The 25688-nt window shown below is 39.1% G+C and overlaps 2 protein-coding genes across 3 annotated transcripts in view; one reads left to right on the forward strand and one right to left on the reverse strand.

Moving 5' to 3' along the window:
- The first annotated feature begins 1108 nt into the window (after positions 1–1108).
- serp2 (stress-associated endoplasmic reticulum protein family member 2) lies at positions 1109–7372 on the forward strand. The gene is made up of 3 exons (XM_042426773.1): positions 1109–1440; positions 5220–5292; positions 6874–7372. Exons 1-3 carry the CDS (start codon positions 1357–1359, stop codon positions 6912–6914), a joined length of 198 nt encoding a protein of 65 aa, XP_042282707.1. The 5' UTR covers positions 1109–1356; the 3' UTR covers positions 6915–7372.
- A 2210-nt stretch (positions 7373–9582) lies between these two features.
- Positions 9583–25688, reverse strand: part of LOC121906960 (TSC22 domain family protein 1-like) — a 37076-nt gene continuing 20970 nt past the window's right edge. The window contains exons 1-3 of one of the 2 annotated variants that reach the window (XM_042426218.1): positions 13665–14722; positions 13209–13260; positions 9583–11364 (exon numbers count right to left, since the gene is read on the reverse strand). In XM_042426218.1, coding sequence (XP_042282152.1) covers positions 11095–11364; positions 13209–13260; positions 13665–13795 — 453 coding nt within the window. In that variant the 5' untranslated portion in view covers positions 13796–14722 and the 3' untranslated portion in view covers positions 9583–11094. Of the gene's footprint in view, positions 11365–13208; positions 13261–13664; positions 14723–25688 lie in introns of those variants that run through there. The other variant, XM_042426217.1, reaches the window with a different exon arrangement.

Raw genomic sequence — 25688 nt, forward strand, 5'->3', positions numbered from 1 at the left:
TATGTCATATATCATCTTCCATATGTCAAGACATACATCATTAAAACAGATCAGAACACCCACACACAAATCACAATGTCCATTCAAATCCATAGCAAATACCAACAGACCAATAAATGAATAAATAAATAAACACAAGGCAGCCAAGGCTCTCAAGTTTGAGACAAAAATAAGCTACAGTAGGCAACATTTTCACAAAGTTCCTGAATAATTCAACAGCACTCCGATCCCAATGCAAATGTCTCTTAAAAAGAAAAGAGAGAGGAACTAGCAGCAACAACAAATAATTAAATAACAGAGTTGAATTATTAGATTGTTCCATGAAATGTAAAGAAAAAACATAAAGTTTTATCTCCTGTTTCAATTTTGGTATCATCATGTCCCCATTTTTCTCTTTTTATTATTAATAATAATAATAATAATAATAATAATAATAATAATAATAATGAGTTGCTCTTCAAAACATATTGCACACAAGTGTTTGCATAATTCATTTATGTAAAGTATTAGAATGTAAATTATGTACATAGCTTTAGTAAGTTTTTTTTTTTATTATACTAATTAAATTCAAATAAATCTGCTTCCTTACATCACAGCCTTGCACCGCTACATACATGCTTCCTACATGTACTAGATGGATGGATGGATGGATGGATAGATAGATAGATAGATAGATAGATAGATAGATAGATAGATAGATAGATAGATAGATAGATGATAAATGATAAATGAATACAAATAAAGGCTGAATTATATAACTAAATAGACTCAAATAGAAAAAATAAAAATAGAATAGAAACTAGAGATGTAACCATAATTATAATATGCTATATTTACTTGGTAAAACATATAATGATAAGAAAAAGAAGAAGAGAAAGAAGAAGAAGAAGAAGTGAACAGACTTGTCATGCTGTCTTTTTTAATCACTTTTCTTTTCAAATGAAATCGATTAAAATCCATAATTGATGACAGGAGCGCGCGCCCCGGGCCACGCGAAAGGGGCGCTGTGTGAAGTGCATCAACATTAACCACGTGACTTCCTGTGTCAACCTTCAGAATAAAGGCTTTGACAAACACTTTACATTTAAGTTTCCTCGGAAACACGTCAGAATAATGAAGCAACTACAGATACACCTTTAAAGATACAAACTGCGCTTCCGTCCGTCCTCTCGACCACACACACCGCACCACTAACGTCTCATTCTTGCACTCTGAAAGCGGAATCGCCGTGTTTCCGGTTTGCTTCCGGCGGAGTTGTGCGAGCTTGACGCAGGGGGTCGCGAGCTGCTGTTGTCAGCCTGCAGCATCAGAAAACAAACAACAGGCGCAGCAGGCTCGTTATAAACGCCGGGAAAGATGGTGGCTAAACAGAGGATCCGCATGGCCAACGAGAAACACAGCAAGAACATCACGCAGAGAGGAAACGTGGCCAAGACGCTGGTGAGCATCCGCTGACAGCATGGCATTAGCCCAGATAGGTGACGTTCAGAATGATGATGATGATGGTGATGGTGTGGTGGTGGTGGTGGTGGTGGTGGTGGTGGTGATGATGGTGATGACCGTTCAGTGTGTCCCGGTTATCTCACATGTGTCCCCCCTCCAGGTGTGGTGGGAGATGGAGGATCCAGGTTTAAGCTGAGCTGTTTGAATAAAAAAAAATTTGATTTATTCAGTCTCGATTCTCTCTGCTCGTTACCGCCCTCCTCACAGTAACTTAACGTTACTTTGTTGGTCAAGGATGGTGACAAAAATAAAAAGTTTTTTTTATTATATTATACACAGAGGTTAAAGTTCCATGTCTGATATCAGCCAGAGAGCAGTTTTAAATCCATATAATACTTAATTTAATATATTGTACACATTTCATCCTGAGCAACTTTTCAAGCTCACAAATCTTTTCTTACTTTAATCTTATACAGACTGGAAGGTCAAGTTCTGTACTTAAGCACAATTTTGAGGTACTTCTACTTGTACTTGAGTATTTCCATTTGATGCTACCACATTTCAGAGAGAAATGTTGTACTTTCTACTCCATTACGTTTATTTGACAGCTTTAGTTACTTTACAGATGGAGATTTGACACAATGGATAATAGAACAAGCTTTTAAAATACAACACATTGTTAAAGATTAAACCAGTGGTTTCCAACCTTTTTGGCTTTTGACGTCTTACATAAAGCAGTGTGTAGTCTGGGTCACATTTCAGATGTCTATGAGTTGTTAACAGCTCCACCAAATAGAGATTTTTCTCTCTAAACTTCTCACATGGTTTCATTTCAATAAATGTTCAAATGATCCAATATTTCACCAAAAATCAAAGATTAGAGAAAAAGTCCCAAAACTGAAAACAGATTTGTGTATCACAACTTTTTTCTTCTTTCCTCTCCGATTAATCATCTCACGACCCCTCAGATTTATCAGGTGACCCTTCAGAGGGGCCCGACCCCTAGGTTGGGAACCACTGGACTAAACTAGCTAACTGTAGATAAAGTAGTTCAAACTAGCTCCACCTCCAGCAGCTACAACAGTAACATGCTGCTCTAACACTGATGCTTCAGTATTAATAATCTAATGATGTCATATATGATAATATATCAGTCAGAGGAACCAAACCACTGCTTTTACTGCAATACTTTAACTACATCAAGCTGATAATACTTAAGTTCTTTTTCATTCAGGACTTTTAGTTGTAATGGAGTATTTTTACATTGTTGTATTGGTACTTTTACTTGAGTAAAGGATCTGAATACTTCTTCCACCACTGTTGGAAAGTAACTGAAACTGCTGCTGATTAGTGAATCAAATAAACACCAAACTGAAAAGTGAATATAACAGGTATCCAGACATGTTCAGGTGTATATCTGAGGCATAAGACAATATTTGAATTTATTAATGGCAGTTTCATGTGTGAATCTGTCTACAGGCTAGTTATCATCAGGGCTGCCACTAACAATTATTCATTATCGATTCATCTGGAGATTTTTTTCCCGATCAATTGATTAATCTTAAGGTTGATAAAATATCAAAAGTCAAAAATGTATAAAAGAATGCATAAACTCACATTTTTCCGGAAGCCAAAGCCTTAAAAAAACACCAAATATTAACATTTGAGAAGCAGAAACCACTGAAGTTTTGACATTTTTGCTTAAAAAACGACTTTTACGTCAATTACCAAATTGTTGCTTAATGATATCTGTTGTTCAGCTAATCAATTAATAGACTAATCGCTGCAGCTCTAGTTGATGCGTGGGTATGTTTTCTTAGTTTTTCTTAGTTATATTTTCTTAGCTAATTCTGAATATGCTAACAGTGGCAGTGCTACATTGATTAATCGATTAGTTGATCAAATTAAGCAAAAACTGTTTTGATAATCATTCATCTTCATTCATCGTTATTTATCAAGCACAAATACCAAACATTGATTGTATGTAGCTTCTCAAATGTGATGATTTGCTGCTTTTCTCTGTTTTATACCACTACATATATTTGGATTATTGGTTGGTTGGTTCAAATTCCCGTTTTTCTTCAAGGACTGTTTGTCCACGCTGTCTTAAAAGCTTAAAAGTTGAGATTGAGAGTTGATTCTTGACTTTAGTTGATAAAACAAATTTACCATGTGGTCCATTTAGCAGCTGTTGAAACTCCTGTTTCAAAGGTCAAGAAACTTTCAATCTCAACTTTTAAGACATCATGGACAAGATGTGAAAAATGTGAATTTGAACATCTGCAACCACAGAAACTCCACCTGCAATCAAAAGCTCCAGAACGGTGAATAATTTTCCCATTAAATCTCTCCATTATGAGGAAGAATATGCGCCATCTTTCTTCCTTCTGAATCTTTTATGAATGAATGCGATTTTAAGTTTTTCCACCTCATCCTCTGCTATATTTCATCAGACAGAGAGTGTTGTTCCTGTAAAGTATATGTATATTTGATTTTTAGTTTCTTTCAAACACTCACATATAACTTTTTTTGCAATGGGCTCAGTCATTAAATGGTAACTACACACTAAATCATTGTTATATGCTGTACACATAATCACATATGTCTACCTTGGTGTAAGATGTTAATACAGCTCAAAATTAGCTTGTTTCTGTCTACTTGGATTTGGTTTTACAAATAAAAGTAGTGACCTATAAAATGTCAGAAAACATGGGAATCACTGGTTCCCAAAGCCCGAGGTGACGTCTTCAAATGTGGTTTGTTATCAACTCAAAGTACTCAGTTTACTATCACAGAAGACTAAAGAAACCAGAAAATATTCACATTTAAGTTGCTGGAATCAGAGAATTTTGACTTTTTTCTTTAAAAAAATGACTGAAAACGATCGATCGATTATCAAAATAGTTGGCAAATAATCGACTAATTGTTGCAGCTTTAGTGTGGATGAGATTCATGGCCATAGAGTAGTGTTTCCTGTCATTTAATTTAGATTAATTCTAGGGCATTAAGTAATGATATTGAACTTAATTTTTCTGGAGACTCTTGAACTCTCTCATGGGCGTTTTACTACAATATGTCACCACAAACAGTACAATCACCATTTTTCTCATGTGGGTTGTGGTGTACAGTAACATTGCACAGCCCTCTTGTCACTAAATGGAGACTAAATAGTAGCTTAAAGGTCTAATATCAAGCTGCTCAGGTTACAGACACTGCTAACGCTTGAAGAAAACAACCACTCAGCATCAGTGACTGTAACAGCGTCCCTCATCACCAGCAGACAAACATGTTTCCTGTCCAAGCAGATGATGTCATCCTGTGGGACTGATGGGTTCTCCCTAAATCCTAGACTGACGCCTCGTGCTTTACCACTCATCTTTTCCACATGACCCACAGTGTGAAAATCTGCTAACTCTGCACTATTCAGTTTATAATTAGACACCTCTTGTTGTTCTTTAGTGCAACCACAGAGCTGTTATTGTGGACATTTTGATGAGTATCATCGCGTCTCGTTACTTCTGAAGATAACTGGCGGTGGCGGGTTTAGGGAGAAAGAGTGACACAGCAAAAAAACAGCAGCAAAAAACAACCCGAGCAGCCGTGGAAATTGGAAACCTTTTTGTAAAGCTACCCACGCTCAAGCAGTTTTAGCTTTGCTTTGCAGCATCTGTCACTTTTCTATTGCAGCTGTAACGCTAATGTACTCTATGTGTGTGTGTGTATCTGTATGTGTGTGTGTGTGTGTGTGTGTGTGTGTGTGTGTTCCTTTCCCATAGCGACCACAAGAGGAGAAGTATCCTGTGGGCCCCTGGCTACTCGCCCTCTTTGTATTTGTTGTGTGTGGATCAGGTACGTTCCTTGTACAGCGATCCCTCGAGAGCCTGTGAGCCGCAGCTTGGGGTGAAGAAAACTTGACCTACACACAGATCACCACACACACACACATTCAGGAGTGAAGCAAAAGTCACATGTAAGAAAAAAAATGGGCAAATTTTCTACTTTTCCAGCTGTTGAGGCTGAATCTCAAAGCTCATTAATAATAAGTTGTCAGTTTTTTTTGAGTACATAATAAAAGTGCACACATGCATATTGTGATAGTTTCAAAACTTTCCACACTTTATAATAATATAGCAACAACAGCAAACTCCTAATTTAAAGGACATAAAACAGAATTAAATACTGTATATTAAATGTAAAGAGAATTTCAACCTTGTGATGAACTCTTTGACCTTGATGTCAACTCTTCAGTGCATCCACATCCAACAATTAGTTGCAAAATATGCATCAAATCTTCTTTGTTACAGGAACAGTTCATAATTTGGGGAAAAATGCTTATTCGCTTTCTGTCAGACAATTACATGAAAAGATCAACACCATTCTTATGTCTGTCTGTCTTCAGTTTACTGCTTATGCTAAGCTAGGCTTATTGTAGCATAAAGACTGGAAACAGCTAGCTTGGTTATACCAAAGGTAACAAAATGTGCCTGTTAACGCCTCTAAATTCCCCAAATGAACCCATCATATCTTCTTTGATCTATAAAAAAAAAAACGGAAGTGTAAAAATGACAATTTTGCATTTTATGGGGGCTACGTGACAGACTGATTCTCGGTGGTGAGCAGTAACTTCCTGGAGTCTCCACTGGTTGCCTGGCAACTGCTCAGAGCCAAAAAAATAGTCCAATACATAAACCCCCCATAAAAAAATTGTTGCTTTACACTTTGGAGAACAAGATATAATGTGTTAACAATCTAGTTTCCCCCCCCTTTCAGTCTTTGTGCTAAGTATGATCTTCTAACCTAACTCTCCATGAGAAAGCGAACAAGCGTATTTCCCAAACTAACTTGCTTTAAAGGACCAGTGTGTAGGATTTAGTGGCGTATAGCAGTGAGGTTGCAGATTGCAACCAAATGAATACACCTTTCCTTCCAAGCATGTAGGAGAACCTACGGTGGATGCGATACTCAAGAAAAACGCAAAAAGCACTCTAGAGCCAGTGTTTGGTTTGTTCATGCTGGGCTACTGTAGAAACATGGCGGTGCAACATGGCGGCCTCTGTGGAAGAGGACCCACTCCCTATGTAGATATAATGGGCAAGTGGCAAATGGCCAAGGTAACGAAAACACAACAATTCTTATTTTCAGGTGATTATACACTAATTAAAACATACTTATAAATGTTATATTCCATTTCTGCCGAGTCTGTTCTGCTAGATGCCACTAAATTCTACACATTGCACCTTTAAACATCATTAAACTCTATGTTCCTCATTTGTCATCACTCTGTTTCACACCACAATGAGAATATTTACTGTATGTTGTGTTTTGACAGCTTTGTTTCTGTATTTTTGCTGTGAAATTGGTCGTTTATGAAAAGCAAACAAACATGAAACAAGCCAGCGTGGTTTGACATGTCGGTCTGTGTCCTCTCAGCTATATTTCAGATCATTCAGAGCATCCGTATGGGGATGTGATCCAGAAGGAGCCTCTAGGCTCCCGTTCCCCTCCTCATGCCCTCACTGAGCCTGGCTAACCCGCGCCTGCACACACCCCCCGACCCCCTCCAGAGGCCCAGAGACTGACACCGAAGCTTCGGATCCAGCAGACCTCGGAGACAGAAGCTTCCCCCCGACCTCTGCCTCCAGCGACCCCTCGATCAGCGTTTACATGTGTTGCAGTCTGTGGTGCTGACAGCTTTTCTATGGACAGTCTAAAACCACGCCGGCTGGAGAACGTGTGTGTGTGTGTGTCTCATCACTCACTTGGCTCATACCTCTGTGTGTGTGAGTGTGTGTGTGTATGTGTGTGTGAGACTGTTAACGTGAGAGTGTGCGGCCAGTGAAGTCTGCTGACAATGTGCCATACTGTATCTGCCTGTGTTCGTCTGCGTCGTGTGAGAAGAATCTTTTTTCAAATAAATGTCGAGCATTTAGGAAGCGCCCGGGTTTTGTAGACTCTGTGTTGATCTCACACACACACACACACACACACACACACACACACACACACACACACACTCTCTGTGCTGTTTTGATTGATGCTGTTAAAAATAGTACATATACTGTGAAAAGTACAATCAAAACAGAGTTGTGATTTGACTCCAAAAACACACGATGGGCAGATGTCTGTCATATGTATGTTAACATGTACAGAAAGTGTCTGCAAGATAAAACAAATCAGTTCCACTTTGTGTCTCATGTTTAGTCGGGATGAAGCTGCAGAAATATCAAGACATTATTTCAAGGCCTCGACAGCTTGAATGGCACAAAAAAATTGATTCCTACAAGTATAAGTTCATTGATTAAGCTCCTGCAGAGCTTAACACTAAATGAACTGATCATATGTTGTTTGATCCTTTCAAATATGTTAATATCAACCTGTGAGAAACTGAGCATCCACCTTGCAGAAAAACAAACTGGAACTCTCCCACTTTGCACAAGGTAACACACCAGAGAGATTACTTTAAACACCATCTGATGAACGTGCATTGAGAATTATAATCTATTAACAACCAGAGTCTCTTACAACCCTCCTGTAACGCTGATGACTTTAGCTTATTAAGATTAGACCATTCACTGGTTTACACTTTTGATGTGGAGGTTTCCCTCAAACCAAGTCCAGTACTGTGTGGGATTATTGAACTAAACCGTGTTTAGAAAAACAAACTGTAAAAATCAGTTTCACCCTCTTTAAGGTGTAGCTCAGCCACCAGAAACAAGTCCACTTTAGTCTGGGAGACCACAACGACTGAAATACTGATTTGTGTTTTTACATTGTAAATCTTTATTTCACAGATTCATTGTTTCCTGATCATTTCTCTTAAGTTTCCCGGAAAGAACAATGTGTTTTGGTGCTAAATATAGAGAAAATAGAAACAAACTAATGTGCTGTTACTGTAGTTAACTTAAAGGTTTAGTTTTAAAAGCAGTTGATGTCCAGGGGAATTTCCTTGAAAGCCAAATTAGTATTCATCAATCATTTATTACTGGGGACTTTACTCTTCATACACTATTTTGAATTGTGTGCTTACCTGTAGACAAATTACTGCACATTTTTACACATTGAAAGTGTAATAACTGAACATTCTTCATATTTTACTTGTAATTGGTGCCAAAATACACATTTCTGTCTGGAAACCTTCCCAGGAAATTATTAGGAATTCAAGAAACTGTAATATAAAGCCTCACCAATCTTTTTGTGTCTGGTTCAACAGGGAGGTCATACAGTTCACACTGTTAATGTTCACACCAAACCAGACTGTTAACAGTAATTATCTGCTTTGGCCTCCATGTTTATCATCAGACTGCCCACCTACTATCAGTACAGTAACTATCTACAGTTACACTCAGCGAGCACTTTATTAGGAACACCTGTGTAATCTAATGCAATCAAACACACCCAGTCTACCATAAATTCTATTTTTACATAGCTTTCGGTTTTTGCTGACGTTGTTATAAAGGTTATTATTCTACTTTATGTTTATTGTTGAGGTCGTAGTGGGTGGTGGTGGTGTACATTATATTGAAAGGTGTTCCTAATATTTTAAAAATCCACAAGCCTTCTGTGCAAAAATGTATTTAAAGTTTATCTTGAAGCTAATATGAAGCTTCACTTGTCCAAATCAAGTAGATATCTTTCTACTTCCACTGCAGCTCAACAGGGAAACACTGTCCGAGGAAACACAAAAAGGGGAATTTTATGCTAAAAATACTGTAAATGTGGCAGATATCCATTTGATGTGAATAACTCAGACTGTTGAAGCTTCATATAAGCTTCAGATCAACTTTTAAATGCATATTTGCACTAAATGACTGTGTGGACACACCGTGGATTTTGGTTCCCATCACTTACATTGAAAGCACATTTGAAGAGGATCTTTTAATAGCCAGTATGAACAGGAGGAATGATTAGAGTGAGGAAAACCTCTTTCAGGGTTCATAAGACACACTGTGAACATATCCTTTAACTGCTAACAAAGCAGATCAACATAGCAGACAATCATTAACCTTGATTCAATATCGCCCTGAGCAACATGACTCCCTAAGTCACGGGACTCTCGGTGTACATTCGCGTGGTCGCACCCGCTGGACTGAGCTCACCAGCCAATCAGGAAGGATGAGAAGGACAACAATAGTCACCAGGTAAGTTATTCTTCCTTAAGCATGTTTATTGAAAGTTGTGAAGTGCGGCTGTCAAGTGCAATTTTGTGGTATGTATGTTACAATTTCTCATCCGGTCTTTGCGGAAAACATGCACAGAACATGAGCATACAACTGATACACAGAATGTAAAAGAAAAAACATCTCCAGAGTTTGTTTGTATTTGTATTGTTTTTTGTTGTTTTGTTTTTTTTTTTCTTAAAGGTTGAAGATATTGTTCATCCAGAAGTACTTCACTGTCAAAAATTAAAAAAAAAAAAATCGTAAAAGGTGCAATACGTCAGGAAAAAAAAAAAAAAAAAAAAAGGAGCCAAGTGAAAATGGTTTTACAGTAAGAGTTATTGTAGCAGTAGGGGATATGGACAACATTGTTGGCTGTGTGTTGTCACTTAAATAACCTAAACTCCCATCGATCCACAATCCTGAAAATACAGCATTAAAAATAGACGACACAGACTGAGCAAGACCAGCACGTTCCTCGCTTCCCCACTTCAATCTGTGTGACCTAGATAGCATCTGTTGTTTTTCTTCTCTCCTCCTCACTATTTTACATGTTACTTACACTATACAGAAATATACATCATCTTCTGTCCAAACTTTTTAGGAAAAAAAAAAAAAAAAAAAAAAATGCAGCTTAGCCCAAATGTCTCTCAACCCTGTCAAATAAGGTTTAAATTACATGCCACTGCAGGGCTGAGAAAACAGCAACGATGAGCTTTTGTCACGGGCAAAAATGAGGAGCTTGAAAGTGAAATACTGAAAATATAATATTATCATTTCCATAAGAAACCACGTTTTGTTCATCCCACCAACCCACAGTTGAAGTAACGTCATCAATGCTGCCAAGTGTTGTTCAAAATACCCTTCCCCTGACTCCCCCCCCCACCCCACCCCATTCCAGATGGGGACTTTGTCATGATAATAATTGCTCACATTCTTCATTTGTCACTCTGAGAAGGCGTTTTTTCTCGCTTTCTCTCTCTCTCTCTCTCAAATCTCTCTGCCTGTAACTTTAGCCTTGAGAGAGAACCGCGTTTATTTACATTACATCATTCAGCAAAAAATGGTAACAACCAACACAGTCCTCCACCTCCTACTCTTCCTTCGCCATCATCAGTAAAATCGACATCACTTAAAATCCAGACACAGGCACAGTGATTTTTTTTTTAATCTATAATTAAGTATATTATCGCCACTGATAAGCTTGTTTTGTTCCTTCTTAATAAGACATTCTAGTTGATATGTCCAAGGGTTATTTGGCAAATGTTCGATGATTCCTCCTCCTCTGAAACCAACCCCCCGTAGAGCGTCTCAAGATTGTCACCCTCCACTGCCCCACTCGTCCCGCTAGCTGCATCCTTCTGAGAGATAAATATGTGCAAATTCTTGTCTTAACAGCGAAACCTCCTGCTGTAGAAGGCAAGGTTTAGCTCTGCTGCCGTAGCAGAGCTCAAAAACAGTCAAGTCAGTCAAGTTTGTGTTTGCGCAGACTGGGCTACGCCGAGGGGCCAGAGCTGTGCGAGGCGGGCTGGGCGAGGGTGGCGGTGCTTGGGGGCCCTGGAGCGGCAGATGTAGGGGCGGCGGGCGGGGAGCCGGTCTGGACCTGGGCCTGGAACTGGGCCATCTGCTCTGGGCTGGCCAGTGTCTTCAGCAGGGTGTTCTCCTGCTCCAGCTGGGAGTTACGCTCGATCAGCTCCTTGATCTGCTCCTTCAGGACCTCCACCTCCTCGCGCACGGCGTACATCAGGTGACTCTTCACCAGGTCCTGAGACAGACAGAGATCACGGTTTAGGACTAGAATCCATCAAATAAACATCAACCTGAGTTTCCCTGCCCCAGATTTACTGAGCAACAGACCAAGAAATGCTACGAAATGTCCTGAACTGTACATCAAGTGACCCCATAACCCAAAAGATTGTTTGCTCTTTAACAAAGTCCAAGCAAATGTTAATTAAGCTTGGTATTCGGAGCTTTTATTTTCCCACAGAAAAAGAATAATGACAATATAAACAGTTTGTCATTGAAGCAGAAACTAGTCATCATGTCATACAGCAGGGAAAATGGGATTTAAAAGAATACAGACAATTTTGTTTACAGGGTATCTGCAGGGTTCACAAAGACCTATTAAATATCTCATCAAATTCAATTTAATATCATAATACCAGGCAAAAAATACTACAGTATGATGTAAAACCAGTGGGGACGATATGGCCTAGAATTATTTATCATTATATATTATTTTTTCAGTGCTTCCCAGCAGTATATAAGAATAATTTCTCGTGATATAATTAATTTAATTAATGCAACCTGGACCTGAATAAGAAGTATACAATAGATGGATGGATTTATCAATTAAAAATGATTAATTCAGTTAAGTTATTGTTAAAATTGACACTTGATAAGCTTTCAAACAACTTAAACTAGCAGTAGTGAAAGTGTGTGCCACAGGTCTGATGGTGCTGACTGATACAGCCCAAAAAAAGATTAAACAGCTTCCTGCACGCACAATCTACTGTCAAAACAATCCCACTTTTAGTTTATAATGTGTATAATGCCTGCAATCAGATACAAAAAGATTTCATAACTAACATCCCTGCCCACAGCAGGAAGGAAAAAATATTAAAGACTTTTGTAAGTGAAAGTCAAGACTTTTTAACACCCTCTAAGGTCTGAATTATGTTTTTGGAGACCTGCAGATACCCTGATTTATTATATGAATGATGCTAGCATCTATATTGGTATCACTCTGAATGAGGTGCAAAACAAAAACCTGCAATCTGGATATACTAAAAATAAAAAAGAACTATAAATATATGCAAAGTGATTGTAAACCAAAGATATTACATACTGAACACACATATTGAGTGACAAAAGTGAAACAGATCTTTAAAAGTGAGGCTGATAGTATCAAATCAAATTTATTGATAATGCAATAATCAGATATAAAAAGCAGAAAACGAAGGTATATTCCCAGGGTGCTACGTCATTAATCCTGCCCACATTAAAGTGCCAGCCAATCAGAGGCCGAGATATTTATAACAAGCCGTGAGAGCCTTCCAGTTTGCCTAGCAACAGCGCTGACAACAGCGACAACTGAACTCAAACTGAAAATGAAACTCGTCTGGTTTTCTGTGGGAAAATAAAAGCTCCGAATACCGAAAGCAAGTTGAATACGACCAATAATCTGACATTTATTGTTTTATGTTTTTACATTTATCGTTTCATGTTTAAAAAATAAGCATAAACGACACTTAAAACGTTCATGTTGTTGTCTCAAGCTGCCTACAGAGTAGTAACGGTTATTCTGTGAAAGACGCTGACGTTAGAATTGCTTTAGCATATTCGGTGCTATTTAATGCTTTAGTACATGTGTATGATTCATTTAAACCACAGTAACACAAAAGCAACTTCCATTTTGTTCCGAGTGATTTAACGTTAAATGAATACAAGTCTGTTGTTCAAGTGCCGCAAGAAGATCAACAAAGAGCAATGTTAACGGATAATGCAATAAACCAACTGCCTCATAGCAAAAAGGTCACCAAGGTTACACGTACGTTTCCTGTAATCCTCATCAAAGCCACTGATATTTTTTTGTTGTAAAAAACTCACCATTGCTTGTTCAATCTTGTTGTCTATGGCCACAACGCTGGCTCCTGACGAACTGCAAAAGAGAAAGAAAAAGAGAAAATTAATAAAACATGTTCGAAACCAATCTCTGCTTATAATAAATAAATAAATGAATAAATGAATAAATGAGACACACAGCCAGCCAGAGCACCGCGGAGAAAGCAGCCTTTCTCTCTTTATAGAAATGTGGGTTGTTACAGGGAAGCTTCTGGAAATTTCTATAAAAATCAACGGCCTGTTTTCATTGTGAAACCATTGCTCATGCCTTTTTTTTTTTTCCTGGAAAGCGTTTTATTGCAGTGCTGCCTCTGAAGCATCCATCGACTGAGCACCACCATTACATTACTGGGTGCAGGTGAAGGCAGCTGAGCCCTGAATACACGTTTAAAAAAGGACAGTACATTCACCTGTGACTATATGTAAAAAGACATTATTTACCTATTGTCAAGCTTTACGTGCGAGCTTTCTGCGCTCAACAACGACGACAGAAAGGATATGGAGAAATTTCTCAGCTGGCAGACGCCTAGATCCATAGCCACGGTGTAGCACGGCGTATTCATGCTGTTCATGTTTTTACAGTCCGTTTAGCAAACAGCCCCGTGTCCCGACTGAGTAGACCAGCTCCGCCAGACACATCCAACAAGCTCTGTTTCGGTATTTTTTGTTGTCCGTTAACGTTCGTGCACCGGCAGCAGCGGCACAAATACAATCCAAGGTCAGCTCATCTCGTCTCTACACAGTGGGAAAAAAAAGATCTGCAGCTCGGGGACAAACCGGCATAATTTATCCAGTGACACGCCGAGGGACTGCCTCCTGATTGGTCGAGACGGAAGCTATTTGCATAATTTATGCAGGAACGCCCCCACCTGCCGCTCAGCTGACACGATTTTACCATAAAATATTCCAAGAGCGGAAAGGAGGTGGATGAAACCGGGGAAAACCGGATGGGAAAGGAAGAAGAAAGAGCTGCAAATGCTGAAAAACAGGGCAGGGGAAGGGCAAAGATTTAGGACTGTTGAATTACAGCGACAGTGTACATTAATCAGCTCCTGTTTGAATGTGATGTGTCAGCTGCCAGTGCTGCTTTTGGGCTTTATATTCACGGGAATTTACTCTACCTCCTTCACCTCACAGACATGATCTTGTTTTTATCTCTTTAAGAAGAAAGCAAAGCGTTTGTCGCCCCAGAGGACTTGCGGGGAATCCCTCTGTTAATATCTAATGCGTTATTACTCACGGTCTTGTTACCCAGAAGTGAATATAAGCGGTTTTGGTGGCAAATAAGTCATTTTATGCTCAATTTTTATGTGTGTCAGAATGTGTCTAATTGCGTTTTTGCAGCATTTTCGCATACTAACGCTAATTGTCCCCTTTTGAGAAAAATAAAGTCCTGAGGCATAATATAACCCAAACACAGTATCCAATAAATCATTCCAGGATGCACCTCTGACCACAAAAAAAGACAAATGTTCTATCTTTACAATCAATAGTGACAGCATTTATCATGAGGATAGATAACAGTCATTTTCTGATCAGATAGAAACATGCCATTCATTTATGGGCAGGTGATAAATCAATTTTGGACATCTATGAGTTATCCATCATAGATGTGGTCCATCATGCATATATATATGTACATGTTGCCCTCATGTGGCCTTGTAGAGTACTGCAGAACATAGTGGCTGAGACACTGTATTATCAGGGAGCCCAGAAACTCTAAAGGATAGGTTCATAATGATTCAAATCTTAGTTAAAACAATATTCAGGCTCCTAAGTGAACACTGACACGTTTTTTTTTCTTGCTGTAATCATTCCTCCTGTTAAAACTGGCCATTAAGAGATCCCTTCATAATGCACTTTCAATGTAAGTGATAGGGGGACAAAATCCACAGCCCTCAAAGTTTATTTGAAGCCAGTATTAGGCTTGTCCACATTAGTAAAATCAAGCCAAGTTACTGCCTTCTTATTGCCAAATTCCCTCTTTTTGTTATGATCCTTCCACTGCAGCTGAAAAAAAAAACACTGTCTGTCAAGACACAAAAAGGATTTTTTTTTACCTAAAAGACTGTATATGAGGAAGATTTTTATTTGACTAACTCAGACTGCTGACGCCTCATATTATCTTAAATACATAAATACCTTTTTGCTCAAAACGAGGACTATGGATTTTGTCTCACATCAATTACATTATGAAGGGATCTTCTAATGACCAGTACGAACAGGAGGAATTATTACAGAATGAAAATCCTGTTTCAGTGTTCATTTGGGCTCCTGACTGTTGTTTTAAGACACACTTGAAAAAATTTGAACCTATCCTTTAAACAATTATTAGATCAAATAATTGACATATGAAACTAGATGGCTGTCAACTGTGAAGCTAGAAACTGGAACTCTAAATGCAAAGGGTGACACCTTGAAAAACTTGCACAGTAGATTAACACAAGCCTAAATCCTCAGAATATACTAACAAGATGTTTTCTCAACCCAACTGGTTTAACCTCTGTAAAATTCAATAAATAGTGGGGAGGTTTTGTCAGTATGGTCTCATTTGTTACCATGATTTTTTTCCTGGCCGATCTGACATCTGAAATGAAACTTTTCATACACATTTTTGAAAGAATGATACAAAGGCTCTGCACCATCTTACTCTACAATACAATCATCCTGTTGCTATTCTTAAGCAGTGTTCCTCTCATGCCTCGGCCTGTCACTGATTTGATTAAAACTTTTCACCAAGTCCTTATGAGATTTAAAACACACGAGAATCAAGTTTGCAAGATAGTATAAGACATTCAGTTGACAAGGGAGATCAAAGAGGTCAACCTAACGACATTACCACACACTCAAAAATGCCTTTACAACACTTGACAAGGGGAGTATCTTTGTGCTGAACAATCATGCAGACACACCTAAAAACAACTCCTCTACTCAGAAATTCACCCCTTTAAACGACACACACAACTCCTACACACTCTGAAAGGCTGCTCTCACACATTCCACATACACCCACAACCCTAAAAATCATGTGTACACACACTCCACATTCCTGCCTCACATCACACCCACACACACACACACACACACTATACAGTCTTCTGCATTCAAGAAACAAAATTAGTAATTCGGCTTTCTGTTTCTTTTCTCCCATATTTATCAATGAAAAGAAGGTCCGCCAAGTTCAAGATCTAGTAAAGCTTTCATGTACTGACCACAAGCCAATGGTTACACTCCTAACTTAAAATAAGAGCAGGTGTGGCATCAAACAAACATGAAGACAAAGTCAAAGGTATGGTAAGGTCCACATAAGACACTCTGACTCATCCAAGACTGATGCTTTAGTCCATGTTAAAATACACTCTAGCACTAGATACCCAGTACTACTGACTGGTAGCTGTTGTATTAAGGGCCTGAATAACAAGCGGCGACCTGAGAGAGATCAAACTTTCATTAATATGTCTTACGCTTATTGGCAGTAGTTTGGAAAAATATAATTAAAGGTGTTAAACTAAAACGTTGTAGACATATACATGGTGTTAAACAATGTTACAGATCCTAAAAAATACATTTAATTTCCACATTGTACCATTTCTTTTCACTAAATGCTGTATTTAGTAGTGAGAGAGGAGAGTAGGTGAGGGGGCAGATATGTCACTAATATCAGGAGTAAAAGGTAAAGTACCGTCAAACTGATTCAAAAGTCAGTGCCTCCCTCTAAACTAGCGGCTAAGGCTAATTTGGGTATCTGCATAGTCAGATTGCACTACACCTGAGTCTTAGCTGATTAAGCGTCGGTACCATGAACAGAGCTCAAACATAGCACCTGAATACATTTACTGATGTCAGTTTCTGCTTATTTCCAATCCCAGTCAAACACTTAAGCACTCAACAAGAGGCCGACCTGCTTAATAAGACGCTCTAAGCCACGATTATCTTTTCCGGTCTCTTCTTTGAATGGAAAAGGGTTTAGCCAATTATCCAGACCCAAATAGCCTGTACAACTTACAGCTCTTGAGGAATAAAACCTGCATCTAATGCGGTCACACTCAAACACAAGCAAACAGAGGTTTGATTGGGGCTATATCTTGGTTACGGTGGCAGCTAGCCAAGAGAGAAAAATGTTCCAAGAAAAAACACTTTGATGAGTCACTGATCAAGGACAAGATTTTCATTCTTTCAGGAACAAATCTAGAGTTTAAGTGCTACACAACACAGGAAAACAACTGGATCTATGTTTGTTTGTTGAGATTAGTAGGATTTATTTTCCACCAGTGGAGTTTACCAGTGACAGCATTCCTGTGATGTTTTGTGGGGATGCTCACATCACAAAAAAAAGTTGTTTTCTAAGTACATGTACTTGATTTATTAGCAAACACTTGAGTGTTTAACTGTAATAATTGCAGACTGTGTTATATGTGGGTCAGCCAACTGACAGCCTTGCTGTTTTGCTGGATAACAGCTACAGCCCAGTGACCTACTGATGCAACTTACGAGAAGTGACTCAAAATGCAAAACAGCCCACACAGTTTGCAGCCCAAAGCTTGAAGTCCTCTTACAGAGGCCTGCTTGAACAGAAATTCAACACTAATTAGTAGTTTTGGGCATATTAAATACAAACGAGTACACGCCTGTTTCCAAAAACAATATTCATCTGTACAAAATATATTAATTTCCAAACATATACATCCATTTCTAACTACATATAATCAAGAGTTCTCTTTAAATCAAACAAGCTTACATGCATGAAGGGGTCAAATATTACAACACCATGACTAAGGTCTCAAAAATGACCAGAGTTGAATCAACATCTCTGATAGTGACAACAAAAACAAGCATTTCACAAAGAACAACAAACAAACTGGTACCAGTAAACCCCTTACAAGAAAGGTAAACACTACCTAAATCATGAGTGCTGTAGAAATCAGTTAGAAAACAATAATAAAAGGAGAGCAAGTCTTACTTGTGTACTTTATGTGTCACTATACTGTTGCAGAGCAGAGGGTGACTTCATGTGAGACCAGATTGACTAACATGACGGCAACAGAGCTGCTACAAATTAGCCAAATATGTCAAGAAAATAAACATGCTGTGGGTTTAATTACTCACGGTGCCATGGAGGTGACAGATATGTATAGTATATATGTGCCACTTACTGTTATAACACCTGAATATACCTCCCAACTTATCAACTATAGACATTAAAAAAACAAATCCTGAAGAGTACCACTCAAACCAGTTCTTAGTACAGTGCCTGTTTAAGTTGTTAACACAACCCCTGAAGCCGTGAATGACTGAATAGGAAGTTCAGAGAGGGAGACAATACAGCCATACAGCCTTTTGTGTGCAGCTACAGTAGTGATTGGCCCAGGCAGTGCTACGGTGAACTGACTCCCTGGGGATTCCCTGTCTTTATTTTACCTTTTGAGATGCTGCTCCAGCTCCCAGAACAAAAGCTTCATTGCCATCTCGTCATGGCCCTGTACTCGTACTCCGCGTACTCTCATGGAGCCGTCCGTCAGGAGGAACATAAATACTCCAAAGTGACAGAGCAGTGTGTCCCGAGCTTCTTTTGTTTAGTGTAACTAACACCCCTCGTTCCTTATAAAAATCAGGTGGAGAGATCTGAGTCGGCCCCCTATAGATGCATTAGTGAGAGCACCTGCACGGGGAATCAAAGGTAGCATAGCAGGTTGGGATGACTGTGTATGTGTGTGCTCATTTTTCCTCTGTCATCCATTTGTGTTTGAATGGCTGACTAGTGAGTGAATGACTGAGTAGGGACGGTAGCTGGGCGGGTGGTGACGTGTGATCATGTGACACTAGGAGTTACATAAACCATCAACAGAGATTAGCATGTGGCCCAGTGATTTCCCTGCTCCTACACCACAAGCCCTCTATAGCCAGAGACTGGATTATACAATAGAACTTTTAGCCTCAACTCTACAACATCCCTTTATTTTTTACTGGCCAACATACAAATATGTGTCTCTTTAGAATAATCTAGTTTTATAAGTACTTCTGCTTCACATAAGTGAGGTGACAGGGATGATGTAGATGTCCACACACACTGTCCCAAAGTCACAGATGACAGAGATTACCAGTAACATATTTTTCTGGTTACACAAATGGTTGTCAGGATCACTGAAGTGGTCAAAGCTGTCAAGGGTTTTTGGTCTTTTCATAAAAAAGTGCAAAAGCAGCTCTGACACTTCCACTTGTCGCTTTAGTGGGCAGTTTCCAACTGAATCAAGATTTTTTTCGTCCACCCTGTAGGTTTGTATGCCAGCCCTCTGCGTGATAGTCAGGAGACCCTGTGCATCAGGGTCTTATCTTGTCATTTCTCATTGAAAGGCTGCCTCAAGATGGCTTAGAGCCTCGGTGGACAGAAAACACAACATACACTCACAGAGCCTCCGGCGGCTTAGAGACGGCCGGCCAAGAAACAACAGGTATACGGGTGAGCACAATGCAGGGGATTTGACTTGTCCTAACAGACTTGGTGTGCTGGGGTGAATTAGTGTCACATGACTTCTCAGTGGGCCATAAAAGTCCTACAGCTGGGCAATCTTTCTCAGTGTAACTGACTTCAAACACCTTGAAAATTTTGCTTTTTATCCAGAAAAAAAAAGAAAAAGAAAAGGGAAAAAAGCTTGATATTCCCCATGTGATGTTCTGTAGACTGAACACTGCCAGTGAATGGACATAACTGCCTCTTGGAGTTGGGCTCATGTCATAATGCCTCTGTTGTGAAAGTGAAATTCAGCCTTTCATGAGCAGCTGACATCACTTTCATCAATTTATCTTGACATTACTTTGTTTTTGTTTTTTAATCGGTGCAGAGTCCATAAACACAAAACAGTGGTAGAGACATGAACAGAGAAAACACAACAAGAGCCAACAAACCCTTAAATAAAAACAAAAACAAAAAAATTACAATAATACAAAAATCACCAGATATATTAATAGTAGTAACAACAATTATTATAATAACGCCCGCCAGTTACTGTAGGACATGTGTGTATTTGTGTGTGTGTGTGTGTGTGTATATGAGGATGTGAATCTACGACCGAAAGAAAAAAAACAGAAGCAAGAAGTAAGATTAAGGAATTAAATTATTAAATTGATTGAAAAAGGGGAAATAAGAAGCAAGTCAATGAGTAAATAAATTTAAAAAAGCAAAATAACAAACACCAAATAAGTAATATAGCAGCCCTGGACACCATCATTGGGATTGGAGGGCTACTAGGGCTACACATTATTATGTATGGTGTCCAAAGTTAGTCTAGTGCTATAAGTCATTAGGACAATATGATATCGGCATTTCTGATCTGTGCAATGCAGTCTAAGGCTTCATCCTCAGTTATAAAAAGGTATCAGAATAGAAGAAGAAGCCGTTCATGTACTACAGTCACTGCTGTTGCCTCTGGCAGGGGCTAATATAAATCTAGGGTTCATCCATTTTTGTTGTGATGTGTGTTTGAATAAAATAAAAAGATAATTTCAAGTCAGATGAATAGATGTTGGCAGATGTGACGCTATCCCCAATGTGAGTGCATTACTTACTACATACTTGCAAATAACTGCATACTCTGATTACTTTTATCTACGTGACCTAAATATTGGCTGGCAGAACAGTTCATGTTGATGTCCGAGTGAAGGAATGAACTGTCGAGCACTTAAGTGAACAAAAACACTACTTATTGCGCTATCATTGGTCTTTGCTTCTGGAAATATTGGACTTCTTCCAAACTATTAGTGAAGTCAATTTCTAAATAAAACCGAGGTGAGAAACAGGTCGTGCAGCATCAAAAAGCTGCAGCAGCACGCTTTAAATTAAATTTGCAACATCAACAACTTAGTTTTGTTGTTGAAGGAGTTCAGGGGGTTTCAACAGGCGTCAGCTAAAAACACTCACCACCTTCTTCTTCTTCTACTACTACTACCTCCTGGTTCAGCACATATCTGACCACCAGCCTCCAGTGATTCTCAGCTTTTGAGACTTTAATCTTGTAGCAAAGACTGAGCTCTTAAGATGAAGTCTGGCTTTGCGAGGCAACAAACACTCAACAATAGTATTTATGCTACGTGAATGCATGACGTAATTTATGCATCGATTAGCAGGCCCATCTAGTGGTACATGTAATGTATTAAATGAAAGCCTACTTTGTACTAAAAGTCATACATTTAATCTACTTTTGCAAGTATCACCAAATTATGAAATCACACAAAGTAAAGCCAAACAGCCCGGATAAAAAGTCTGTTAAGTTAAGAAGCCAAAAGCATGACATGAGGGTTTCTTACCTAAATACTGCAATATAATGGCTTGTTCTACAGCACTACCCTGTCTTTTTCTTTTTGATTATGATACGAGAAGTACTATGTATGTCTATATTTTTTTGTTTCTGGTTTAATTCCTGTGTTTTGCTGCAAACTGTCTCTTTCTCACAGGAAGACGAATTGCTGTCACATCTGCTGTGTTTCTGCGGAAATGCAATCTCTAAAGTTAATAAAAGAGGCCTGGCATGTCCCAGCGATGAAAAAAGAGGCCTATTGAATTGTTGAATTGTAAAGGCTTTTGGCTGAGCTGTAGTTTGATAGTGTAGAGTGCACACAGACTTTACCAGTAAGCCCTGGCAGTGGTTTTCCATAGTCACACCCTGACTATGGAGAATGACAGAGAGCTACTGAGTGAGTCAGTCAGAGAGGCAGGGAGGAATGATGAGTGGCCACTTTGGCCTCTAAGAGAGAGAGGTGCTATTGGAGCATTTGGGCTGACAGCAGCAAGTCCTTAGTCCTCGCTCTGTACTCAGCTCATGCACACTGGGGGAGAGCCAGAGGGAGAGAAGGAGGGAGAGAGTCAGCCAGAGACACAGAGCTGGAAAGGTCTAGATCCACCGCTTCAGCATTCACGCTGTCTCAAAACGTCACAGGCGGAGGGAGAGCAAAGACTAATAAATGTTTAGAAGGTGGTTGGACTGATGAGGATTTCTTGTTTTTTTTCAACAATGTTCAGACAGCAAGCAAATTAAAATTCTTAAATCTGACGTTCAGATCAATCTGTCTAAGCACGACTATTTGAAGCTCATCGGGTCAAATTCATGTTTTTCTGCTCTTAAAAAAGTGCAGAAATGTTCAAATGTATTGATTTGTACAATGACTGGTAGTGCATTTTTACAATACTCTGCTGGCAATATGAGCACACCACAAACAGTACTGCATGAAAACGCATAAAAAAATTAAAAAAAATCACACTTTGTAAATTGACTTAACATGAACGAACACCTGCAACTGTCCTCGAACGTCCTTACAATGACTCAAGAGTTAAGAGATGACACAATGACACCACAGTTCAGGAGGAAACTTCATACAATTACTGCAGGTGGACCGTCTGCTGATAGCTGCTACTGTAGTACATTTCTCAGCTAATAACCCTTAAAGTATTCATTGAGACACTTAAGCTGCTACTGGCAGGAAAAATAACCCATTTCAGAGAAGGGTCTAACACTCTTTCTCGCAAACACACACACAATGAAGATCCAAATTACATAAGAGCGTGTGATGTGTGTGTGTGTGTGTGTGTGTGTGTGTGAGAGCAGCAGGTTTGAGTAATGTGGGGTGAAACCTGGCATTAAAGGGATTAGCAGCCAAAGAACACACAGCGCTCCGAGTCCAGACAAAACAGGACAGAATAATGCAGCGAGCAGCGATGAAGATGAGGTGAAAAGGCGTTATTATGGGGTTGGAGGGTGAATGTAGTGATACATATATCTCCTTATAGAAATGTCAATACGGAATCAACAATCGGAGGCTCCTACTGGTAGGCGTCAACAGTACATATGACTTCTCCTGTACCTATATCTGGTTGATGACATCTACTTTGTGATGTGTTGGCAGTTAAAAATACAAAATCTGTGAACTCACAACGTATATTCCCCAACAGGCAGCAGTTAAATAATAAAGCCTTACAGCTGTGTTTCTATATTCAGTGGCATCAGTGATGGATTTTGAAAAGTCCTATAAAGCACTGAGGAATACTGTTATACCCACATTAAAACCAAAACAAGGTTTGCCTGTTGTTGCCTCTGGCTTTTCAGAGAAACCTTTATCAAATCAGCTGCAATCTATTTTCAGCTTTGTGTCACTAAGCTCACTTTTTATGCAAGGATAGTAAATAAAGACTAATCTCCCAAATTCAAACAGATTTTCCAGGACAGTTATATGTGCTTTCATGGCTTTCAGTGCAGTTCTTTGCTGGTTTGTTGATAGAGAAACATCATAAAGGGGCGACCAGTCTAAATTTCATTACATGGAAATAATTATTCAGATATTTTCCTACAAGGTGGCTCCACTGCAGAATTCCCTTTATTCTCCCTCAACTTACCTAGTAATTTTTCCAAAAGTCTGTAATACAACTCTAGAAATACATGATAATCCAGAAATTCTACAAGCAGTGAGAAACGTTACCTCAGTTTATTCCTGACAGTGTGTTTGGTTTGTAGTGCTGCCTCTCTTCCATCCTCCCTCTGCTTATCTCTACCCAACCACCAACCACCATAGTTAACTAAAAGTGTATATTTGCTCTGCTTAGGGTTGGGTACCGTTCATATTTGAACAGATTCCGGTACCCAACGCTACCTTTTTTCAGTACTTCACTCTCTCTGTAATAACAAAGTAATACTACTTTGTTATCCTTATGTTTAGTAGGATTAGCATGTTCAGCTAACAGTCCGTCAGCTGTGTGACTTCATATCCGCATTGTGATGTCTTTCAGAGCACACAAACACTGTAAACACACCTGTCACCTGCAACACCGCCGCTACACCTCATTTTTATACAGTCTATGGGCTATACACAACACAGCTATGCTAACGATACTAGCCACGCTAACTAGCTGCTAGCCACTGTGCAGGCTGCTAAAATGAATCCGTAGCGTCTCTTTATATCCGCAGGTTGGTGCTCCTGTCAGTGTAAATGTGTGTTTTTAAAACTTATTTTGGGGCTGTGCTGAGAGGGAGCTGCGCTAGGGGCTGCGCTCACTCTCGGTCCCTTAAAGTACCGAAATTTCGCATCGATTGGTCTGATGTGAATCGGAAATCGATATAATTAGGTCGATACCCTGAAAAGTACTGAGCTCGGGACCAAACCCTGGCTCTGCTGCATCTTATTTTTCGGCTAGGAGCCTGGCAGGCTGAAGGGTGTGGCGGGATTGATCTGTCATTGATCATCTAGAAAATGTTAATGTCCATCTTAGTTTGTTTCAGCACTTTGCAGAATTCCTTTCCCTCAATATCAAGACTGTCTGAATATCAAGCTGCCTGAAAGAAAACCTATTTCATGAATCATCCGTAGCATCTGCAGCCCAAAAGAATCCTTATTTACGACAAGTGTACAAAAATACAGAAATAGGGGTCTTTAAATAACATTTTATAGATATAAAAAGAAAGATCAATTGATTGAAAAAAAAGGCTAGATTATTTTAGGTAGAAAACATCATTATTCTCATTTTGTTTTCCAGTTTACATCAGCTGTTGAAGCAGGTCAGGGAGAGTTCATCAAATCAATAACTGTGGAACAACCAGGCCACAAGCCATGGCCCATTTCCTTTATCCTATATGTGGGTGCGTGTGTGTGTGTTACTAGTGAAGAGAGGAGGACAGAGCAGTCAGTGGATTAACTGATGATGACTCCTCCGTCAGGGCCTAAATCTCTGACGACAGCAGAGCTATCATGAGCACAGCTTAGTCACAAACGGTTGTTTCCTACACAGCTTTACAGTTAGGTCAATACAGCCTCACCATCGTTCCGCTTTCACTGAGATGATCCTTATCTGAGGAACTTCTGCTCTATTTCTCTTTACTATATTTAACATGCTTGAATTTTCTCATGTTCAGCCCAGAATATCTGATGACGTATACAGTTCACATGCAAAGTCTTCACTAAGGCTGCATCTAACAATTATTCTCATTATCAATTAATCTGCCGAACGTTTTCACATTTAATCGATTCATAATTTTGTTTATAAAATGTCCTTAAATAGTGAAAAATGCCCGTTAATGTCCTACAGCTCAATAGTGTATTTTATTCGCCCAACAACCAAAACTGCAAATTTTCATGTAATTTATGTATAATGACATAAAATGATGCCAAAGGTTTGAACAGGAAGTGTTTGGTATTTTTTGCTTAAAAAATGACAAAAACAATTAATCTCCTATAAGAATAGTTGCAGATGAATTTTTACCTTTACAAACTACTGTTAAACTCATTGAGGATACTCTAATCATTCCAAGTCTGTTTAATATTTCTGAGTCCTCTGGTCTACGCTTTCTGCGCTGACCTGAAATGGCAATAAAATGGGACGAGCAGAAAAAAAAGCTGTTGTATGAATTTACAAAACAGCTAAATGGAGGAAAGGCTTTGCTGCAATGTGGCAAGAACTGCCTCAGACTGATACAACATGTCCATCAA

The sequence above is a fragment of the Thunnus maccoyii genome, chromosome 11 (assembly GCF_910596095.1).
Source record: "Thunnus maccoyii chromosome 11, fThuMac1.1, whole genome shotgun sequence".
NCBI classification, from domain to species: domain Eukaryota; kingdom Metazoa; phylum Chordata; class Actinopteri; order Scombriformes; family Scombridae; genus Thunnus; species Thunnus maccoyii.